Raw genomic sequence first — 21,362 nt, 5'->3', positions numbered from 1 at the left:
GTAATTGGTATTTCAATGAATTTCACTTTTATGGTGTTATTTCTTTTCGTTTTTAATTAAAAAAAAAAAAAGGTCTTCCTTGACTGTCCAGTTTATTGAAACTGTGTTTCTCGTTTTTGATTCATTTTAAATGATAAACACTATTAAAATGGTATTTTTTTCGAAAGTGATTTATTTTTTTTAAGTAAATTAATAAGTTACTTCTGAAATTACCCTGTACGGTCAATAAGCGGAACTCTTTTCTCGGGTACACGTTTCCTCGGAACCTTTATTTCGTTGCACTTTACTAGAAGCTCTGTCGTCATTTGTGTATGTATGTGTGTATGTTGAAGAATAGAGTCGCCCATCGATTCCGGTGAGTTTACTCTGGATGTCTATTTTAATTATGTTACTTAACGCCCTGCAAACCGCAACGTAAAAAAACTACAACCTGTAGAGTAGTTCCAACTCGTATCAGCAGCCTGCCGGCTTGAAACGTATTTGCGATCTATTTTGATGGATTTTTTTTAATGTTCTAAACCGGCGGGGTTTTATTTCGGTTGTTTTACACGATTGTCTATCATCTGTGTTTGTAACATGTGTTTTGATGAGTTTTATATAAATAAAATGATTATTTACTACATGTGCTTCTTCTACGGATAAATACGTGATTCATCCCCAAAGGGAAATTGCGGTGTTAGAGCAGATCACATAAAAAAGATATAGGTATTTAATAAGTAATAATGTACAAAATGACATTATGTAATAAGGCTTAAAAATCAAAATAGGTTGGGAATATACAATAAACGTACACAATTAACAATAACCCTCTATCAACAATTCACAAAAAATAGGAAGTTCTGCAAGTGTGTACTAGGTTGGAAAACAAAATGGTCACTATTATAGTTGCTGAAAAGTTGTTGACACGTTTAAACTCTTTATGTATTCTTCCGTAGATTTCACCTCCTAGTTTCACAGCATTTAGCTTAAACTCTAGCCGACAGTGATGGATGAAGAGCCAGAGAGGGCCAAGCGGTGGGAAGGAGGCTATGAGAGGACATGGTGAGGCATGGTTATCTGGACATGGTTGGAGAAACTGCTTGCCTTGGTGGACCGATCTGTGTGGACTGTGCGACATGCTGCTGAGGTTTCTGTGTTCTGATCCTACAGGGAAGTACTCAAGGAAGATGAATTTGGGTCACTCAAAGCTACTGTAGAGGAAATTTTGTTCCAGTCCAAAAGGAAAAGGTATGTGAGTGTACAGTAGAGCTGATCAATTTGGGAAAATAATCAAATTGCGATTTTTTTTTTTAATTGCAATTGTGATTTAAAAAAATAAATAAATCCATATTATTCACTAAACACAAGCAATAAATCATGCTTTGGTATGACCAACACAAAAATGGATACAGTCAACATATAAACTGCTCTTTCCTGTAGGCTAGGCCTCCGTGTTATGGTGAAATTAGATGAATTGATGCATGAATTGATATGAATAACATTTCTTTTTTTAAACTATTGAATTGTAAAAAGAAAAACTTTCAATCACAGTAGAATATTCACTCATTGGTTTAAACTTTATGCCTTGTAATTTTTTGAATCTGAAAAGTAACATTTGAAAAATATGCAGTATTTTAGCAGAAATGTCTTATTTGGCATACGGCCACATACACAGAGTGCCGCTCCGTATGCTCAGGGACAGGTTTATGCTCATTAAAAAAAACCTAAACAAACAAAGCAGACGCATTATTCTGGAGGGGGGTCCATCTGGACTCTACAGGTATTCCAAGCTCTATTCCTGCAGTACACGACTTGCACAGCGCACCGTGGCCTGCGCTGGAGCACCAGTTCTCACCGAGGGGCAGCGCAGGAGGATTAAAACAATCGCTATAGGCAGTGGGCATGGAGTAAGTGTCCCCACTGTGAACTGTTTCGTTCAATACGCACTTGTTTCATTCCAATAGGAGACGTAAAAAAGAAAAACACTGTCCCCCCCTAGGCCGCCGCCTCTCATATCTATAGCTTGAGCCAGCCCTGGACAGCCCTATTGGTTAGCTTGGCTAGCTTAATTTTATCTGATAGAGAAAGTGAGGATTGCCATGAAAGAACGAGAATGTTTGGTGGTCACTGATGTTTGATTTTTAATTATATTTTCTTCTTCTTTATCATTATCGTAACCGTGTTCCTTTATTCCCCTGTTAGAGCACAGGAGAGCCATGGACAAGTGCGGCTTGGGATGGTGAGTGATTCTGATACAGCCGATGCAGAATTTTCTTGCTGGCGGTGATAAGAGTTTGTGATTCAGTGGACTCACACTCAAATTTGGAGTCAGTGGCCAGTTCATGAGGTCCACCTATCCAGGGTTGCCTTTTGCCTCCAGAACAGATTTGAACTCATCGAAGTGTTGCAAACACTTAGCTTGGGCCACATTACGTAATATGTTAGGCCGATTTGACGATTTAAGATTGTGTAGTCCGGAGTAGTGGCGCTGTAGAATTATAGCTGTTATTGATATGTGTGTGTGAGTGAAAGACTCAAATCTGTCTCTATACAATCCCAACTGACCAGATCACAATTCAATCAAACATCTTTGATTTTGTCAGGGCTAGTCTTTACAAAATCCTTTTGTGTGTGCGCATCAAAGCCTCAAATCGCAACAGCAATTTTCCACAGCCAATGAAATTGTGTGCCTGCACAATGGCAAAGCCAAAGAAAGCAGCAAGTGGGAGAGTTGAGACTTCTGAAATGGTGACTTGTGGAGTTGTGGCAGACTCATGAGGGTCTGATTAGTGTATAATGTCAGCACTGCCAGTTCGCTGCAAAACAACCACAGTTGTGAGCTGTATGGCATCCATGGTTGTTTTGGTTTCAAAGTATTGCAAGATAATTTGCCTCTCCTGGGAAGAGACATTCTTGCGAGTGCTGGAGTACCACAAAAATCTTTTCTCCATCTTTAGATTTGTGCTCCCCAAAAACAGCAGTTATTATATGTGTGCGCAGACTTCAAAGACTTCTAAAAGAAAAGGCACATGGACCCCCAGCATTTAGCCGCTCTGGGCAAACGGAGCAGCACAGCGGAGCGCTCCACTGTGCGCACATTACGGGTGCGCCGAGGACACGTTCCTCATGAATATATCTTAACCAGGCAATCCGCTACCTCTATATCCATTCACGCAAAAAAAAAATACGTGCCTGATTAAAAGGGCACCAGGGGGCAGGTGCTTGCCCCCCCCCCATGTGCCTGCTGCTTAATATGCAAATGTTGTGATAATATAGCAATATGTTATATAATCTCATAGAGAAAGATTTTGATTTATTTTGTTTCCTTAGTTTCTAATCCCCCTTTCCAACTGCATCAAAAACCCGGTAAAACCCGCTAACATCTGGCATTTTACAGTCACCAGTGAGAAAGGGAAAAACCCGGGTCGTAGTCCTGGGTCAAATGATCCGGCAATAGACCCAGGTTTTAATCGGCTCCACCTTCGATCGGATCATGATGTGAACAGGACACCCGGGTCGACACGCTAATTTTGGCCACATGTGATGTGACGCGCGTTGAAAATTCTGGACATTGCCGCATAAATAGACAGGAATATCCATGTATCATTCGATCATTTCATATCCTATTTAGAATCCAAAATCAGAAGTTATTGACTTTTTTTTAACGTATGGGGAACCAGGAAATGTTGTGAGTGTAGGGAGCACAGGGGAGAACGGAGGATGCTGCTTCTACTGTAATGTTCGGTCATTCATGAGCAATCTGATTCTTTTGAACGGCTCAAAATATATTTTTTTCTCCAAGTTTTACAGTTTTATGTCATTGTTTGTTTAAGTTTCTGTCTCCTCTACTGTTTTGTTCCCGATCACACTGGCACCATGACACACCCCTTTTTCGGCATTTTCATGACGTCGAACGTGACACACACGTCCTGCCAATGTAAACCTAACTCTTTTTTTTTGTTTTGTTTTGTTTTTTGTATCTCCTCCAGGCAGTCGTGTGCGCCCGCTCCCGGGCCTGTCTTTTATTTTTTAGCTCTATTAAATGTCCGTTTATTCAATTTTTTTCAGGATTTGAAAAAGCTTTGAATACATTTAAACAAACTTCAGCTAACAACCATAAGGTGACATTTGTAAAAGCTATGTGGATGAATTCCAGCTCATTAATGCTTCCTTATTTATCCAAACACATTTTTAAATATTTATGTTGGACAGTTCTATTTTTAATCGGCTAAAGTTGTTGGGGCTGTTACCTTTTGAGTACGATATTGTGGAAAATTTAACAAATTCACTTTGTTGTCGTACTATAATTTTTTCCCATTTAATAAATGTTTTTAATTCTGTGCACATTCCATTTATTTATTTAGAGTTGCTTTTGAGGCCGGCCCAAACGAGAGCTGTATAGATATCTTTACAGAACAAACTAGAGTAGAATGTGTCCTTGAATGAGTAACTTAGTTAAGCCTTCATACCGCTGATTAAAGGGGACCTATTATGCTCTTATTCAAGAAGTTAATTTGAAGTTTATTTTGCTGAAACTACCCCTCAGATTATGCATTCTAGCTTTTCTAACATGCTAACCCATCCTGTTTCAGGATGGTCTGTTTAGTGGCTGGAGCCACCCTCCGGAGGCCCCTAGTTCTCTGAGCCAATGGGGTTTGAGCACAAGTTCCGGGTTCTGTAAGCCATTGGGGTTTGAGCTTTACTTCCGGGTTCCGTTGTATTTAGTCTATAAACTTTCACTGATTTCCCGTAATCAGTCAGGAATGCAAATGTGTCACCTTTCGGCGAAATGAAGGTTACGTATGTTTCGTAGTCCTGAAAAAGTCAGATTAGTGAGGGTTGCATTGTGTCGAGAGGACACTGGCATGTTTTGTTGCCACTTCTCACCTGCGTGTTTGCGTGTCTGTTTTCGTTTGTTTCTCGTCTCCCCGAACTTTTGGCTATCGCTACTTCAGTTTTGGCCCACTGCTGCAACTACCTGAGGCTATTTTATTTTAATTTTTTCCGCTGAAACTGGATCAACGGCTTGCCGAGTTGTCAGCTCCCAGGCCTGTCATCTCGTTGCTAGCCCTCCCTGCTAGCTAGCGCCGCTAGCCGTTAGCGGTAGGTAGGTAGGTGCTCACCTGTTGCTGAGATGGCTCCTAAAATACTCTGCATTGGAACTCATGAATCTCTCCTATCACTCTACTCCAAACTGCCTCGAAACTTAAATCCATCCGACTCCTGCGCTGCCCTGCTATGTCCACAGGGCTGCTCGCTGTAAGTCGATTTACTCGGATTGCACTATTCCATCCATAATGTCGAATCGGCGGAGGCAACCTCATAACAAATCCCATGTGCACTCTGTTCTGCAGCTGCTGGTCTGTGTTGACAGGCTAGTTCCTCCCAACTCTCCTGCCTCGCCTTCCATAGTTAAAACTGCAACATTTATGCTACAGAATGCACAATCTCTCAGCAATAAAACACTCCTCATTTACGACATCATCATGAACGGAAAATTTACTTTCTCTGTTTAACAGAAACTTGGCAAGTTCAACAGGACTTTATTACACTCAACCAAGCCAACCCCGCCTCATATGTGTACATACAGAGGCCCCGCTCCATAGGTCGTGGTGGTGGGCTGGCTGTAATACACCGACATCCTGGTCAAAGAACTCTCTGTGCCAAACACCACCTCTTTTGAATGAGTTGCATTCTCTCTCACTACACACCTCCAGGTTGTCCTCATCTAGCCCCCCCTAAAGACTCCACCACCTTCGTGTCTGAGCTGTCTGAACTGCTTACCCCTGTCTTTTCCATGTCCCAATCTACCCTTCTGCTTGGTGACTTCAACATCCACGTGGACTCCACCAGCTGTACGTTTGCCACGGATTTCCTGTCACAGTTGGACTGTTTTAACATTACACAGCACGTTCAAGGTCCCACCCACGCCAAAGGCCACACGCTCGATTTGGTGTGCACCACTGGCACCTCTCCCTTCTATCTTTAGTGCCTGGACCTAGCTGTTTCTGACCACCATGCTGTCCTGTTCACTGTTCCTGTCCCCCTGCCCAGGCAATGCATTAACCACACCATCACGTTCAGGAACCTCAAGTCATTGAGTACATATTTTAATTGCAATTACCAGCAGCACATATTGAGCACTGGGGGGGGGGGGGGTTCCCCCAGGGTGGCCGGTCGCTGGTGGGTTGGTGTGTGGGCATGGTTGGCCGGGGGGTGGTCGGGTGGGCCCCCCCTCCCGGCTGGCTGGAGTCCTGACTGATTGCGCCTGGTGCCTTGGGATGTGCTGCGACCTGGCGGGGCTGCGGAGAGCACCGCTGGGTGCCTTCCGGGGCCCCTGGGTGACAGCTTGCTGTTGTGGGTGTGGGTTGGAGTGTGGGGGGCGGCTGTTGGCCTTTTGCTTCTGCAGGCGGCTTCTCTGCGCCGGGCACCCCGGGTGCTGGGGGTGGCGGAGCGCCTGTATACCTGGCCGCCTGCTGGCATCGCCGGCGGGGGGGTGTAACATCGAGGTGACCCACGCTGGGCGCTCACTGTTACGTGTATGGGCACTTGGCACTCACGCCGGGCAGGGCGTCTGGTCAGCTGCGCTGGGCCTCCCCCTTGTGCGGGGCGTGGGTTGTGCGTGGGAGTCCTGCTGGCCCGCCCGTAAGGCGGGCGGCTCGGGCGGGGTGCTTGTCTGTCGCTGTGGGGCCATGATCCGGGCCCGCGGTCTGTGCCTTGCGCCCGTGGCCTGGGTTCTGTGTCGGCGGCTGCGTCTTGTGCCTGCACCTGGGGGTTGGTTGTATGTGTGCCCCCCTAGGGTGCCGGGTCTCCTCGTGCTCCCTGGGACTGGGTCATGCTCCTCGGGGCTGGGCTTTGGGGTTGCTCCACGGCCCTCTGGCTTCTCTGGGGGCCCGGGGGTCTTCTGTGGCCGCAGGGCAGGGTACCCAGGGATTTCCTGCAGCCGAGGGGTGTCCACGGAGCTGTGGAGTTCGGGGGGGCTTCGGCCCCTGTTTCGCTGCTTGGAGGCGCCGCGACATAGTACTGACCTTCTACCCCAGTACCAATGGGTCATGTACACTCACCGGTGGACATCTTACACACACACATACACATACACACACACACACACACACACACACACACACACACACACACACACACACACACACACACACACACACACACACACACACACACACACACACACACACACACACACACACACACACACACAACTGCTTCAAGTGCACCCCAGCACCCTCCATTCCTCTCCTTTCCTCCTTCATTTGCTGTCATAATTATGACAGGAAGAGGCCACGTGACCAGTTGTAGTTCCATTTTTCCTCGACCTAATTCACTGTTTTTCAATACATGTTGTCATCCAGTGTTCATGTTTTTGTGTAAATGTTGTTTGTTTCTATGTTTATTTGTCTCACCATGGTGATTCTCCCGATCTTGGAGTAGTGATTAGTTGTTTATAGACCCAAACATGATAAATAGTTCTCCAAAGAGGGGGGCTGGTGGTGGCTCTCCATAACCAGAAACTGTGCTCTTGTCATTCTACAGGTCATCCACAGGACAGAGTTATTGCAGCAGTATTTGATGATTTAAGAATTAATAAAGAGTTGCATTGCAGGTTGAGAAGTTGAACTCCACTTGCAGACTAACTTTGTCCTGAATGCAATGACATACAAATACTCTGTGTTGTATGCCCAGCATGCTGACAGCACAGGTAAAAAAAATAAAAATAAAAGAGTACACCAGCCCTGATCAACACCGTCGCGACCCACCTGGTCCTAGATCCCCCTGACACCACTGTGGAAGGCCTGGTTGTCCATTACAACTCTGCCCTCTCCCTCAGCCTCAGTTCTCTTGCCCCCCTCAAAGCCCGGACTGTCTCCTTCACTCACCCTGCTTCTTGGTACACCTCTGAACTCCGCACCATGAAGGCCAACGACCTTCAGCTGGAGAGGCTCTACAGAAGATATTGCCTCACTGTCCACCTTGAGGCCTTCAAACGACATCTGACAACCCTAACCACTACCGCCCGATCTCCAACCTTCCGTTCCGGAGCGAAATCCTGGAACGAGCAGTTGCTGCCCAACTCCAACTGCACATTTCCAACCATGAGCTTCACGAACACCTTCAATCTGGATTCAGAACTCACCACAGCACAGAGACCGCCCTCATTAAAATCACCAACGACCTCCTCATTGCTGCTGACACAGGCTACATCAGTACCCCCTTTTGTCTGGGGATGGTAGCTCAGGAGGTAGAGCTGGTGGTCTAGTGATCTAAAGGTTGCTGGTTCGATCCCAGGCACCTCCTGCTAGCATGCTGTAGTGTCCTTGAGCAAGACACTTAACCCCTCATTGCTCCTGATGGCTGCGTCCGTTGGTGTTTGAACAATTGTAAGTCGCTTTGGATAAAAGCGTCTGCTAAATGACTAAATGTAATGTAAATGTAATCCTCATCCTCCTTGACCTCTCAGCTGCCTTTGACACAGTCTCCCACACTATCCTCCTCAACCGTCTATCTGGTTACCTTGGCCTCTCTGGTACAGCACACTCCTGGTTCCAATCCTATCTAACCAACAGGAAGCAGTTTGTCACTATCGGAGACTCCTGCTCCTCCCTGGCCCAGTTGACCAAAGCGTGCCTCAAGGCGCTGTGCTTTGGCCCCTCCTCTTCACCATCTATATGCTCCCCCATCTATATACGCCACCACGGTCTATGCTTCCACACCTACACCGATGACATCCAGTTATATCTCAGCACAAAACCATGCACCCGGCTGCCTCCACGACATCCAAGTCTGGATGTCTTCAAACCTGCTCAAACTCAACAATAACAAAACTGAACTCATGGTTGTGGATCCCAAGGCACTGCTCAGGAAGGTTGGAGATCTGCTCCTCGTTGTTGATGGCTGCTCTATTTTCCCATCCCCCGAAGTACGCAACCTAGGCGTCATCCTCGATTCAACCCTTTCATTTCACTCACACATCAAATCCATAACCAAATCTGCCTTCTTCCACCTCAAGAACATCTCCAGACTCCGCCCATCACTGTCAGAGTCTGTGGCAGAAACACTAATCCACGCTTTCATAAACTCCCATCTGGACTACTACAATGGAGTCCTGTCCTAGGTTCCAAGCAAAGTCCTGGACAGGCTCCAGTATTTTCAAAGCTCTGCTGCTCTGGAACTCTCTCCCCACTGACATTCAAAATGCTCCATCTCTGGCCACCTTCAAAAACCTGCTCGAAACCTACCTGTTCAACGAGGCCTACTGCCCCTGACCCTTTTTGGTTTCCTTTTTTTTCTTCCCTGTTCTTTATTTATTTTAATTTATCTACCTTGTCTTTGTTTTGTTTTTTTGTTTTCCAATGTAAAGTGTCCTTGGGTTTGTGAAAGGTGCTATATAAATTTCAGTTATTATTATTATTATTATTATTATTGTTATTATTATTATTATTATTATTATTATTATTATTATGTTGTGAACTATTTGAGATAACGCAAGTTTAGTTCTAAAGTGCGACAATCCTCCATGTAACGTGGAAAGTGATGATGACAATGTAAGTCAAAGTTTTTTTGATTAGTATCATTTCATTGTGTTCAGTAAAGTGACATCAACTTGGTGAGAGGGACCCTCTCCGTTGACACGGACCCTCGGGGTGAATTAGGCACATAGAAATTTGCGTAGGGCGCCATGGAGGTCAGGACCGGCTGTGTTGGCAACTGACCACTACGTCCACTGCACACTTAATTCATGCCACGCAACTCAAGGACATGCACTGAGTTGGCGGTGCGTGCCGGCAAGCACCCACACAATTTCCCAGAATTGTCTAGTTTAGCAATGTTGTTCTTGGGGAGTATCAAGTTTTTAATTAGTTATGTACCTAGTGGGGCTGCCTTTTCCACTTTCCAAATTCATAATTTGTATTAAATTTTTCCCAGTAATTATTTTAACTTGTAATCAAGGGGATGGTAGCTCAGGAGGTAGAGCTGGTGGTCTTGTGATCCAAAGGTTGCTGGTTGGATCCCAGGCTCCTCCTGCTAGCATGCTGTAGTGTCCTTGAGCAAGACACTTAACCCCTAATTGCTCCTGATGGCTGCGTCCGTCGGTGTTTGAACAATTGTAAGTCGCTTTGGATAAAAGCGTCTGCTAAATGACTTAATGTAATGTAATGTAATCAAGTCAACCCTAAAGTAATCTTAAAATTAATCACAAATGAGCATTTAGTAACTTACTTTTCAAAAAGGAAACGCCCCTAGAGCATAACCCCGGAACCCCCTAGTGGGTCTGTGTTTTTCTCTGTTCACGCATCCTTCTCACCTTTTTCACCCCTCAACAGTTTGCTTGCCTGAATCTGTCCACCAAATTGGTTTCTGAACAAATTTGAGGCGAGAAATAAGCAATCCAGTTGCTGAATCTTCACTCATATCAGATCTACAAGGTGTAATTTAAAAGTTTGTTCCGTCTTTCATTGCCGACATTTGTTTTGTGTAAACATCTGAAAATAAAATAAATACATCTGCAATAAAAACAGTTTATTTTTTATTTATTAGTTTTGTTTGGAGAAAAGCACAGCGGATTACGCGCCGCAGCCTACGGTCTATCTACCACATACTTTTTTTTTTTACACACACAAAGCAGAATTATTTTTTAAATACTTACATTTCCATCGTCTGCAGTTTTTTCACAGACAGTTGGTATTAATTCCTCTTTCTTTAAAAAGATTTGTGCTGGTCTGTGAAACAAACAGAGTAGTTCCTGGCAGTGCTTGTTATTTCTCGAGTTGTTGGTGGAGTTACTCAGATGGAGGGCAGTTCTAATTCTACTGAGGCACCAAGGGACGTAGGATGGGATCGTAAATCTGAATGGGTTGTTTCATCACATGCTTTCTGAAATAGACAGCTCATAGAAACTGTCTTATTTCACAGTTTGTGCGTTAGTAGGCCTCTCAGAGACTAAAATGTATGTGGTAAGCGCTGCAAAATTTAGTTTTTCATAATAGGCACCCTTTAAACCAGAGGTGGGAAAATAATTTTTACAAGGGGCCACATGAGAAACCTGAGCTGTGTTGGAGGGCCGAACCAACATTAACTTGAACTTAATTCTGCTCAATATAAATTTTCTCCCATTGTAAAAAGCAGTAAATTATATATTTTGATTAGCTGCTGCTGGTAATCAGAAGAATAAGGATATTCTGTAAATATTTATATAAACATATGAAATTGTGGTATAGGTCAAATAGGAAAATACTCCTATAGAAGTAATAAACAGTAAAAACAAAAACAATCATTACATCAGTGTTTCATTTTATTTTTATCATGGTAATCTTCACACATACTGAAAAAATGTTTTGCAGTATGTTAAAGATAGGCAATTGGTCAACTTGATACAAAAAGCAATAAGTGATTTGAATGTTTTTCAGTACATTTTACTTGTTCAGTGGGAAAAATCCAGTCTGTTTTGGGTCTTGAACAAGTGCATTGAAATCGGTCTGATTGTCTGAGGTGGATATGCCAAGGACAGCTGAGAGGTGATCATCAGTGATAGAGGATCTGTATCTGGATTTGTTGAACTTCATCACTGAGAATGTCTGTTCACATACATAGGTAGATCCAAAGAGGACTAGAATCTTCTGAGCATGCCTCCTCATGTGTGGAAAGTTCTCCTCTTTAAGGGAAGAGTAAAAATCAAGCAGTGAGACTGATCTAAAGTGCTCTGCCAGAAATTAGTCAGACTGCAGGTCAATGAGTTCCATCTGAACATCACTTGGTGCATTATTCACACTGCAAGTGAAGGGAGAAGAAACCATGTGCATTTCACTCTCAACTGTTCTAAAGTCTTGAAATTGCCTTGAAAACTCACCATACAGTACTTCTAACATGGATGAGTACCTGTGGAGGTGGTCAGCTGATGGTGTGGCTTCTTTCAGTGTCAGCAAATGGATGGAGCTTTTTAATGAAAGTCTTCACATTTCATGCACAAAAAGGCCCTTGCATTGCAGTTTGACATTTAGTTCATTCATTAGTGCAGTCACATCTACAGCAAAACCAAGGTCTGCCATCCAGTCTGCATCTGAAGGCTGTGGGATGGCATTTCCTTTCTTTACACAGCACTCATGAATCTCTTCTCTCAGGTCCCAGACACTTTTCAGCACTTGCCCAGGCTGAGCCACCTGATAGCTGTGTGGTAGCTTATGTCACGATGTTCATTCTGATTTTTCTCCAAAAGTGCAACAAACTGTCTGTGATTCAATGCGCTTGCCCTGATGAAGTTTACTTTATTAGTTACAACATCAACAACATGGTTAATTTTCAACACTGACTTACACAACACTTCCTGATGTATAATACAATGTAAAAATGTCAATATCTGCTCAGGGTTCATTTCTGTCACTTTATCCTGCATTCTCTTCAAAAGTTCAACATTTTCCCCCGTCAGATTTGGACAACCATCTGTTGTCACACCTGCCAGCTTGTCCCATTTCAGTCCTAACTTGTCCAAATGTGCATTTACCCTTCGTAAACAAATCTCTCCCAGTTGTTGTCCCTTTCATTGACTGTATGGCTGCCAGCTCCTTCGTGATTTTGAAGTCTGTAGTTATCCCACGTAAGAAGATGAGTAGCTGGGCAGTGTCACGTACATCGCAGCTCTTATCCAAAGCCAGGGAAAAAGAGTCAAAGTTGACCGCTCTGTTCTTCAGCTGAAACTCCAGATTTACCGCAATGTCCTCAACCCTCCTCGTTACAGTGTGTCGGGAGAGGGGCACGTTCTCAAATACTCAGTTTTTCTCTGGGCATTAGTGCTGCAGAGTCCAACAAACGCTCCTTAATAAACGCTCCGTCAGAAAACAGTTTACTTTTTCTAGCGATTTTGTGGGCAGCTGCATCTCTGGATGTGCAAAGTTGAGTAAAAAATCCTTGTTGGTTTTGCAGCTTAGCTAGCAAAGCCTCCCACTCCCTTGCTTTCTTGATCAGACAAGTTCTTGTATCTCTCCTCGTGTTTGGTCACATAGTGGTGATTCAAATTGTAATCTGTCAACACAGCGACCTGTGTACCACAGACTAAGCACACGGCTTTACCTTCGACTTCTGTAAATAAATATTTAGCAGTCCATGTCTTCTTGAAAATGCGGCATTCGGTATCATTTTTTCTTTTTTTGGCGTGAGCTGACATTTTGAGGGCTAGCTGGCCAACATCACTTGTAGCTGTTCACCCACACATGCGCGCTCTTACGTAAATTTAAAAAAAAAACACACGCTTTCCAAAATAAAAAGCAACACAGTTGTATTGCGTTTGTTTGTACAGTTGTATTTGTGTTGTAATTTACGATTGACCTCACGCCGGACAGGGATGCCCAAAGAGCCGGATTTGGCCCGGGGGCCGCAAAGTCCCCAGGTCTGCTTTAAACTATTACTCTTGCCATCTAGACTACTCTCTAAATCTCTTTCCTTCCCTTGCCACAGCTAGGTCTGGGATTTATGTGTACAATGGATCACAAGCATTGCAGTTTTGCCGCAATGCTTTCTCTGGTCAAATAGCGTCTAAATGTCCACAGCTATATAAAGTACAACTTCATAAAGTCCAACACCAAGTTGTTACACAACAACGCCATGCAGAGGCTCACAGGCGCCGCTGATTGATTGCGTGAATTGGCGTGTGGTTCATTTTTGTAATTTAACAAAAAAGAGGCCAAAAGACGTACAATTATCGGAGAAACAATGAGTTATTAACATTAGATTTTCCACATAAATCTATGAAAAATGATATTTGAAAATAAGTCAATCCTTATCATACACGCTATGAGTGGGAATTTCCATTCCCATCTCTCAATGCAATACTAAAGAATCGCACTGCAGACATTTCTGTGATACCTGTTGAATTGTAAGTATCATTTGCATTTCACCACAATATTGAAGTGAATCAATACAGAAACATTATCGCTGAAATAGTACAATTACTTTTCTATACAGGAATAAATGAAATGCCTTGTCACTTGTCGTAACAGTAACTTCACCATAGCTATTTGCGATTGGCGCATAGCAAATCGTATGTGCACATATCAATTGTAACAAAGTAATCAATAAAGACAGCCTCATCGCTAATATCCTGTGTATATATTCCTCATACGCAATAACATGCTTTAGCAATGAGAAATCCCAAGTGCAAAACCCGCAGTTACTACTACATGTAACTCAAAGTGTTTACGTTCAAAGAAGGCCATCAAGTTGCGACAATAAAAGCATAGCAGGCAAAATGCATTTACAAAGTAGAATAATAAATATAATGAAAAAAAAAACAGGGTAAGAATAAGCTAATGAAGTAGATATATGCAATTTTGTTTCATAAAAAAGTTTAAATGTTTAATTGTTAATTGTATAATAAAATAATTTAACACTAATTTGCTACATCATTTACTCACAATGTGATCTCTAAACATAAAATCAATACATTAAACTTTGTCAGAAACAATAGCTAAACAGTTGGTAATACTGTGACCTTTCAACCTGTAACTTTAACATAACTTCCATAGCCTGTGTACACAACAGTCTGTTCAGGCACATTTAATGGGGATCCATAGCCATTTTCACTACAGATTTGACAAAAGACTTTCTATTACACTTTGCAGCTGCCATTGTCTCGTAACCAACTAATGCAAGTTTGGTGGGAAAGGGTGGGGGTGGGGCTGGATCTATTGAATAGTAAGTTTAGATAAACAAGGTTTTGCAGTTTTTATTATAAGGTCCTGTACTTTGTGTCCTTCACCTCTTCTTTGTGAGCACTATTGAGATTGCCCTCTTCCCTAGATGCGGCACCTTTATGTTGTGATTGATTCTTCAAGAAGCATGGAAGACCAAGACTTGAGGCCAAGCCGCCTCACCACCACACTGAAGGTAGGGCCCTTTGCACCACAGAGCTGTAAACACAATTATCCGAAACCATCTGCTGACATTGTCTGCAGCTTTAAAGTGTTGCCTTAATATGTTTTTATCCTTTCTTTTCTAGCTTATTGAGGCGTTTGTTGTGGAGTATTTTGACCAAAACCCCATTAGTCAGGTGTGGTACCACTTTTCTAGAGCTTTTTAGAAAATTTTAACTTCTATGATGTTTTATAACAAATATATTGAGGCAAGGCTGTTTCTACCAAATTACCCACACATGCTAGTATGTATATAGCATGTCTGTTTTATATCGTTAGCTCTAGCACTGCCAGCATCATCACTATGGTCAATGGTTGATATAAGTTGGTTTCTAGAAGGCACGTATTACATAGTCATAGTGCAGAAGTATACTGCCATTATGGCAACCATTACTGTGTCGACAGTAGACATGGGACCTATTGAGGTGTTGACTTATGAAAGCTATAGTGATGAAGTTTCCTCTGTCTAGGTTGGCATAATTACTACAAAGAACAAAAGAGCAGAGAAACTGACTGACTTGGCAGGTGAGAAATTCCTATGGCATGCTCTTTTTGCTGTGTTTTGCTATGTGTTCCTTACTGTACCTCAGTCCTGCAGCTCACTTATACCGGACGCTTCTCTTGTCACTCTCTCTGGAGAATGAAGAGCTGCATTCTGTTAACCTCCTGAAAAAATTGTTAAATACATTCTCAACATTCGCACATTCTTGACTATTTCAATGCGATGCAACTGCTACCTAGCACTTTACAAGGGGCTAGTGAGAAACAATTCAAGTTGTACAAAAATTGTATTGGTAATGGGAAAACATGCTATTTTGCCAAATCATTTTTTAAGTAGTAAGTCCCATTTTTAATCAAATGGTCCTTTTTTTTGACGCACTTGCACAGGATGTCAGGTGTAGGTTTTCAAGATTCTGAATTGGAGGTCTGGAAAGAGAGCGTAAAAAAGCTACTGGTAAAAAAGTTACTTGCACAAAAGTTCGTTTTGTTTTTTTGTTTGTTTTGTTTTTGCTGTGAAGTACATTATTACTAGCTAAGTGAAGTAAAACAAGTATGCATAGCTCTGAGTCCAGTACATCTTTTCCAGTAATTCTACAGGGTGATTTGGACAAACTAAAGTATGTAAAGTAGGGTAAGCAGAGTGAGCCGAAGTGAAGCCTTTACACTCCTTTTTTTTTTACATTGTTGAGAATACCCAAGGTTCAGTAAGTACTGCTGCTTTGCTTCAATAGGTTTGACAAATAATACAACTTTGTGCTTTGTCGAAGCGTGACCGGTTTTTGTCCTGTGCTCTCCCGCCCACAGGAAATCCAAGGAAGCATATAGCCACCCTGAAGAAAGCGGCGGACTCCACTTGCATCGGAGAGCCCTCGCTCTACAACTCCCTCAACTTGGCCATGCAGACTCTCAAGTACGTCTCCGATGATGGTTAAAATAAATATCTTCCTCCATATTACAGTGGCTTGGTTTATGATCTTCATCGGGATTTTGTGTCATTGTCTGAAGGCACATGCCCGGCCACACGAGCCGGGAGATTCTTATCATCTTCAGCAGCCTCACCACATGTGACCCAGCAAATATCTACGAACTGGTCAAGGTAAGGCAAGGGATTGTTTGAGCCCAATGCCGGTTGTTTGTAACATAAAATTAGTGAAGCGAGCAACGCTTCCTCTGGGTTTAGTGACCCTCAGAATCGAAGAAAAAAAACTAAACATTTTTCTCCCACCATCCATCAGTGTCGTGGAATATTATCTAATACGGTGTTGAGGACTGCATAAATAGAGTCCTAATTTGAATTTATTCTTATAGCTGCTATGCAAAACCAAATTTCGGGCTGTGTTGTATTTTAGAGAGTGAACACATTCCAAGGATAGAAGGTCTGTTATGTATGTTGTATTGTTGGATTGGCCTGTCTTATCCACCTTGCTGAAAGGGATGTTCAGGTGTTTTTTGAGAAATTGTTTTAATGTCTAATCTCACCCAGATTCAGACAAGATGGTGTTATCGGTAAAAAGGTCTGTAACAATTTCATCCCTGTGTGAATCACAGAGTGCTAAATGTTAGTTCAATACAAGGCTGCAGAGGGGATCAGCCTAGCTCCTCTGGGAAATTAGTAAAATACCAGCATCTCAAAAGCTGAGTTATTTAAGCTTGACGCGAGGCATTGCGGTCCGTACCTACCAACCCCCCCAACTCACTTGAAGCAGCACTTTACAGCTTGTAATTTCCCCCTGCAGCCTTGCATTGAGATAACACAGTTATCATGACGCCTATTGCTGTCTCGGGCGTGGATATACCAGGACTAAATTGTATTGACCTTGTCCGAATTGGGTTAAGATAGACCAAAAAAGAATTTCACCAAAAAATGGGATTCGTTTTTAAAGTTTAGTTGTCGATTGCCCAGACTTTGAAAGAGCTGAAGATCCGGGTGTCCGTCATCGGTCTGTCGGCTGAGGTGCGTGTGTGCACGGTGTTGACCAGAGAGACAGGGGGCACCTATCATGTCATCCTGGACGAGAGTCACTTCAAAGAGCTGCTCATGTTCCATGTCAAGCCGCCTCCAGCCAGCGCCTCATCGGAGTGCTCCTTGATACGCATGGGTTAGTGTGCGCCAAGTCATGTCATGTTCATTTCACTGGGCCCATAAACGATAGGTTTGCTATTTCAACCCAGGCCTAGGGGTGTAAGAAAATATTGATAAACTTGAGTATCGCAATGTTATGTTTTGTGATACTGTAAAGATTCTCAAAAACACTATTGATTTAATTTATAGTTTATATGCAAAGATTTGTGGCAGTGGTTCATTTTGTGTTGTGTTTAAACCCCGGACCGATCAAGTTATCAAGCTTGACGTGTCAGGCGTTGCAAGAAAAATATACCCCATCACTACCGAACAATGTCAGCACGCTGCTTTCGTCTTATCCACTTGCAACTGTCACCAAACAGGATAAGGGGGGGTCTTCAAGCTCTGGCTTCTCGTTTGCAATTTTCCATGACGTTTGCCAGCCAGATTCTTGCCAAGACCCGCCCCAGGCCCTATTAAAATGTTGGCTCCCATTCATTCATAACTCTTCATGGAACAACTTCGCTGAATGCTTTACTATTCGAGAAACTTACCATTCTGCTGCAACTTCTCACTGTGCTTAAATGCAGTCCAATGGGGCAACCGTTTAGGCCTTAAAAAATGGAAAACAGTTGTTATAGTCATCTCTTTTTTTCTTTTTTTTTTTCTTTTCGTTTTGAATAACAGAAATGTCACATTTTATTAAGAACTTTTTTTGCAATTGCCGCTGTACATCGCAAGCACAGCTTTGGCTTCAGTAGATTACCAATAGGAGGCAGCGTGACTTCCTGTTTCTAGTCTCTAGTCTATAATGTAAGCTTCCAAGTATTACTGTGCTCTGCATCTTTGTGTGGTCCAACTTCAGTCCTCCGTCTCTTCAGGATTCCCCCAACACATGATTGCTTCTCTGTGCGACCAGGATGCCAAGCCATCGTTCAGCATGTCGTAAGTGAGACACGAATCATGTGATGTCAACTTGGGGGAAAAAGGCTCTCAAATGTAGCGAATTGCAGCACTTTTCTGGATAAAAATATCTGTCATAGGAATGTAAACAAACCGATCACATTTACCTATTGAAAAAACTGAAACATATGGAAAAAATTCCCTTCGGTTTTGCATGCCACTGTCTCACACTCTAGCTTGTATTTCTTGTCCCCAGCCACTTGGAAAACAGCAGCGATCCAGGCCTGTCTCTTGGGGGCTACTTCTGTCCTCAGTGCCACGCCAAGTACACTGAGCTACCTGTGGAGTGTAAAGTCTGTGGTATGAGTTTTGCTTTGGAAGCTACAATAGAACCTTGTTTATCTGAACCCTAAGACAATGATGGCCCTTAATAAGACTGGAATGTTCAGCTGACGAAACCTGAATGAATATACATGAAAGTGTTCAATCCAAAAGTCAATCCAAGTGGTTTATGTAGCTGCCAGAAACAAACACATGAATGTCTGACGTTATTTACTTGCATTATATACTTGCATTATTACTTGCAAAATATGCATTGTAATCATACTATCAATACATTAAACCTGCATATAGAATACTCCTGTCGGGAGCATTAACCGGAAGCTATAACTTTTTTTGATAAGACACAAAATTATTTTGTGCGTTGCGACCGCCATTGCCTACCAGCAGACCGACGTAGCTGGTGGGGAAAAAAGCAGTTTTTGTTGACCCATAAAAGTTTGGATGAATGAGATGAAGTGCTTCTGCTGGGGCTTTGATCACACAGACAATTAATTATATTATATAATTATATAACCCAGAATCACGATTGTGGTGCTGCCCCTTCCATATCTCTGTCGCAATGTAGCTGAATGTTATTCTCCCTTGTAAGTCGCTTTGGATAAAAGCGTCTGCCAAATGACTAAATGTAAATGTAAATGTAAATGTACAATATATGTATGTGACAAATAATCTCTTGAACCTGAACTTGATCAGCGTTCTGTTCCCAGGTTTGACCCTGGTGTCAGCGCCACATCTGGCGCGCTCCTTCCATCATCTATTCCCCTTGGAGCCGTTCATGGAGAGCCCAGTAGAGGAGCACCAGGGAGAAAGGTGGCTTCCACACCCTCCCTCACACAGCACACCCATTGACTGTCTCCCTTTCTTCGCTGCCTTAAATTCTTTTGCACGTTTCTGAACTTTTACTGCTTCTGTCGCAGGTTTTGTCAAGCTTGTCAAGGAGAGCTGAAGGACAAGTGTGTAAGTTGTACATCTTTTGCAAAATTCTCTCCTTTTCCTATTAGTAGGACACCATTGGCAAAGTCTGTATTCTCACTTATGGAGGAACATTTAGGATCAAATTTTATTTATATATATATATATAAATCAAAATAAGGAAGGGTTAATGTTCCGGCAGCTGGTCGTTTTTGCAAAATAACCCCTTTGAGGTGATATTGCGCATGACTGGCTGTTCGCTATCCTGCTTATTACACAGCTATTTGCCAAATAAATGATCCATTGCCACAATATATTGATTCAAAATTGTTTTATAACTAGTATTCCTAGTTCCAGAGCTTCCTCTAAGTGAAATAGTCCGCTGCAATTTAGCTAACACTGTGATGTAGAAGTCAAAGTCTTCTCCCTACAAATGACTAACCTATTTATGGTTATTCATGTTAAATTTGACATTTCCATGCATCATGAAATGAGACATGTTGAATGGCACATTAATATTTTGACCAAATAAATTGAAGTTGATATTAAAGTCTTCCATTGTAGTTTGTGTGTTACAAGCGTCACAAGATGTCACCACTAGCTAGTCTTAACAAGAGTGTGTAGGCCGAGTGATGGGACATGAAACCAGGCACAGAGGTGGTTGCCCGTGGCACAGTTATTGTTAACAGATCAGCGGTCATTATTCAGATATAACGGCCTGCTTATTTAGCGCTATTGACCAATTGGAATGGAGTATTTCACAGAGCCTTGTAGTGTTTAATTATATTGTTGATGTGCTAGTATACAGTTTAAATAACACTACAATTAGATGGGAGCTTTACAATTTTAAAGTAGCATGCAATGTATGTATTGTTTATGTTTTATAGTATATTGTATTATTTATTTCAACGATGCTCTGCACAACATGAAATAAGACTTGCAAATTAAAAAAAAAAATCTTTACTTAAATCTTTACTTAATTACTTGTAAGTAAACGTTTATTTGTATAGCACCTATTGAGACACAGTTACAGAGTGCTTCAACACATTGATATCAACACAATACAAAGACAGACCTAAACCAAATGCAGTCTGGACAGAGGGGTCTTTAGCTGCTTCTCAATGCATCACTTTTGATTCACAGAGCTTCCTGTGGAAAGTGAATATAGTATATGCAAGTTGAATTTCATCTCACAAGCAGCGTTATTGAATTAAATTATGTATACAATCTTGTACCACATTTAATTATCTATGCACATATGTAATTTTCAGTATAATTCATGTGTTTTTCTGTCTAGGTGTTCACGTGTCCTTCATGCAGCAGTGTGTTCTGCACAGAATGTGACCTCTTCATCCACAACTCCCTGCACTGCTGCCCCTCCTGCATTCACAGTCAAACCCCCCGTTGAGAATCAGAGAGCACAGCACACAAATTATTATTGTCATTATTTTGTATTTTTATGTTCTATATTATCATAAACATTTACAATAAAACCATAAATGGTGTGTGTTTTTTTTTTAAATATTTGTATACTGCAGACCTGCCAACCTCGGGAAAATATTCAGAGTACCACAACAGTGTATCAGGGGCTCCATGGCGGAGTTACTGCAGCTAAATGACTCCATCAGTTATTCACACCGTAGCTGTCTTGTAATAAGGCTCATCACATAGTATGCAAGCTACTGCAGCTAACTATATACAGTATACAAATTCATATCATTAGGATATACCCCTTGAAATGCATCATC

General features: G+C 42.3%; 1 protein-coding gene across 1 annotated transcript; it reads left to right on the top strand.

The window, feature by feature from the left end:
* The first annotated feature begins 304 nt into the window (after positions 1-304).
* Positions 305-21,089, top strand: gtf2h2 (general transcription factor IIH, polypeptide 2). Its single transcript, XM_080003197.1, has 15 exons — positions 305-355; positions 936-1,041; positions 1,150-1,227; positions 2,182-2,218; positions 14,782-14,868; positions 14,981-15,031; positions 15,365-15,419; positions 16,200-16,305; positions 16,401-16,491; positions 17,299-17,494; positions 18,339-18,402; positions 18,617-18,720; positions 19,410-19,512; positions 19,620-19,659; positions 20,912-21,089. The coding sequence occupies exons 2-15, from the start codon at positions 986-988 to the stop codon at positions 21,020-21,022; spliced, it is 1,179 nt and encodes a 392-aa protein (XP_079859323.1). The 5' UTR covers positions 305-355; positions 936-985; the 3' UTR covers positions 21,023-21,089.
* Positions 21,090-21,362: the final 273 nt, after the last annotated feature.

This window comes from Zeus faber (assembly GCF_960531495.2).
Source record: "Zeus faber genome assembly, chromosome: 7".
In the NCBI taxonomy this organism is placed as follows: domain Eukaryota; kingdom Metazoa; phylum Chordata; class Actinopteri; order Zeiformes; family Zeidae; genus Zeus; species Zeus faber.
The sequence above is the reverse complement of the archived record's forward strand: the minus strand, read 5'-3'. Positions and strand labels throughout refer to the sequence as shown.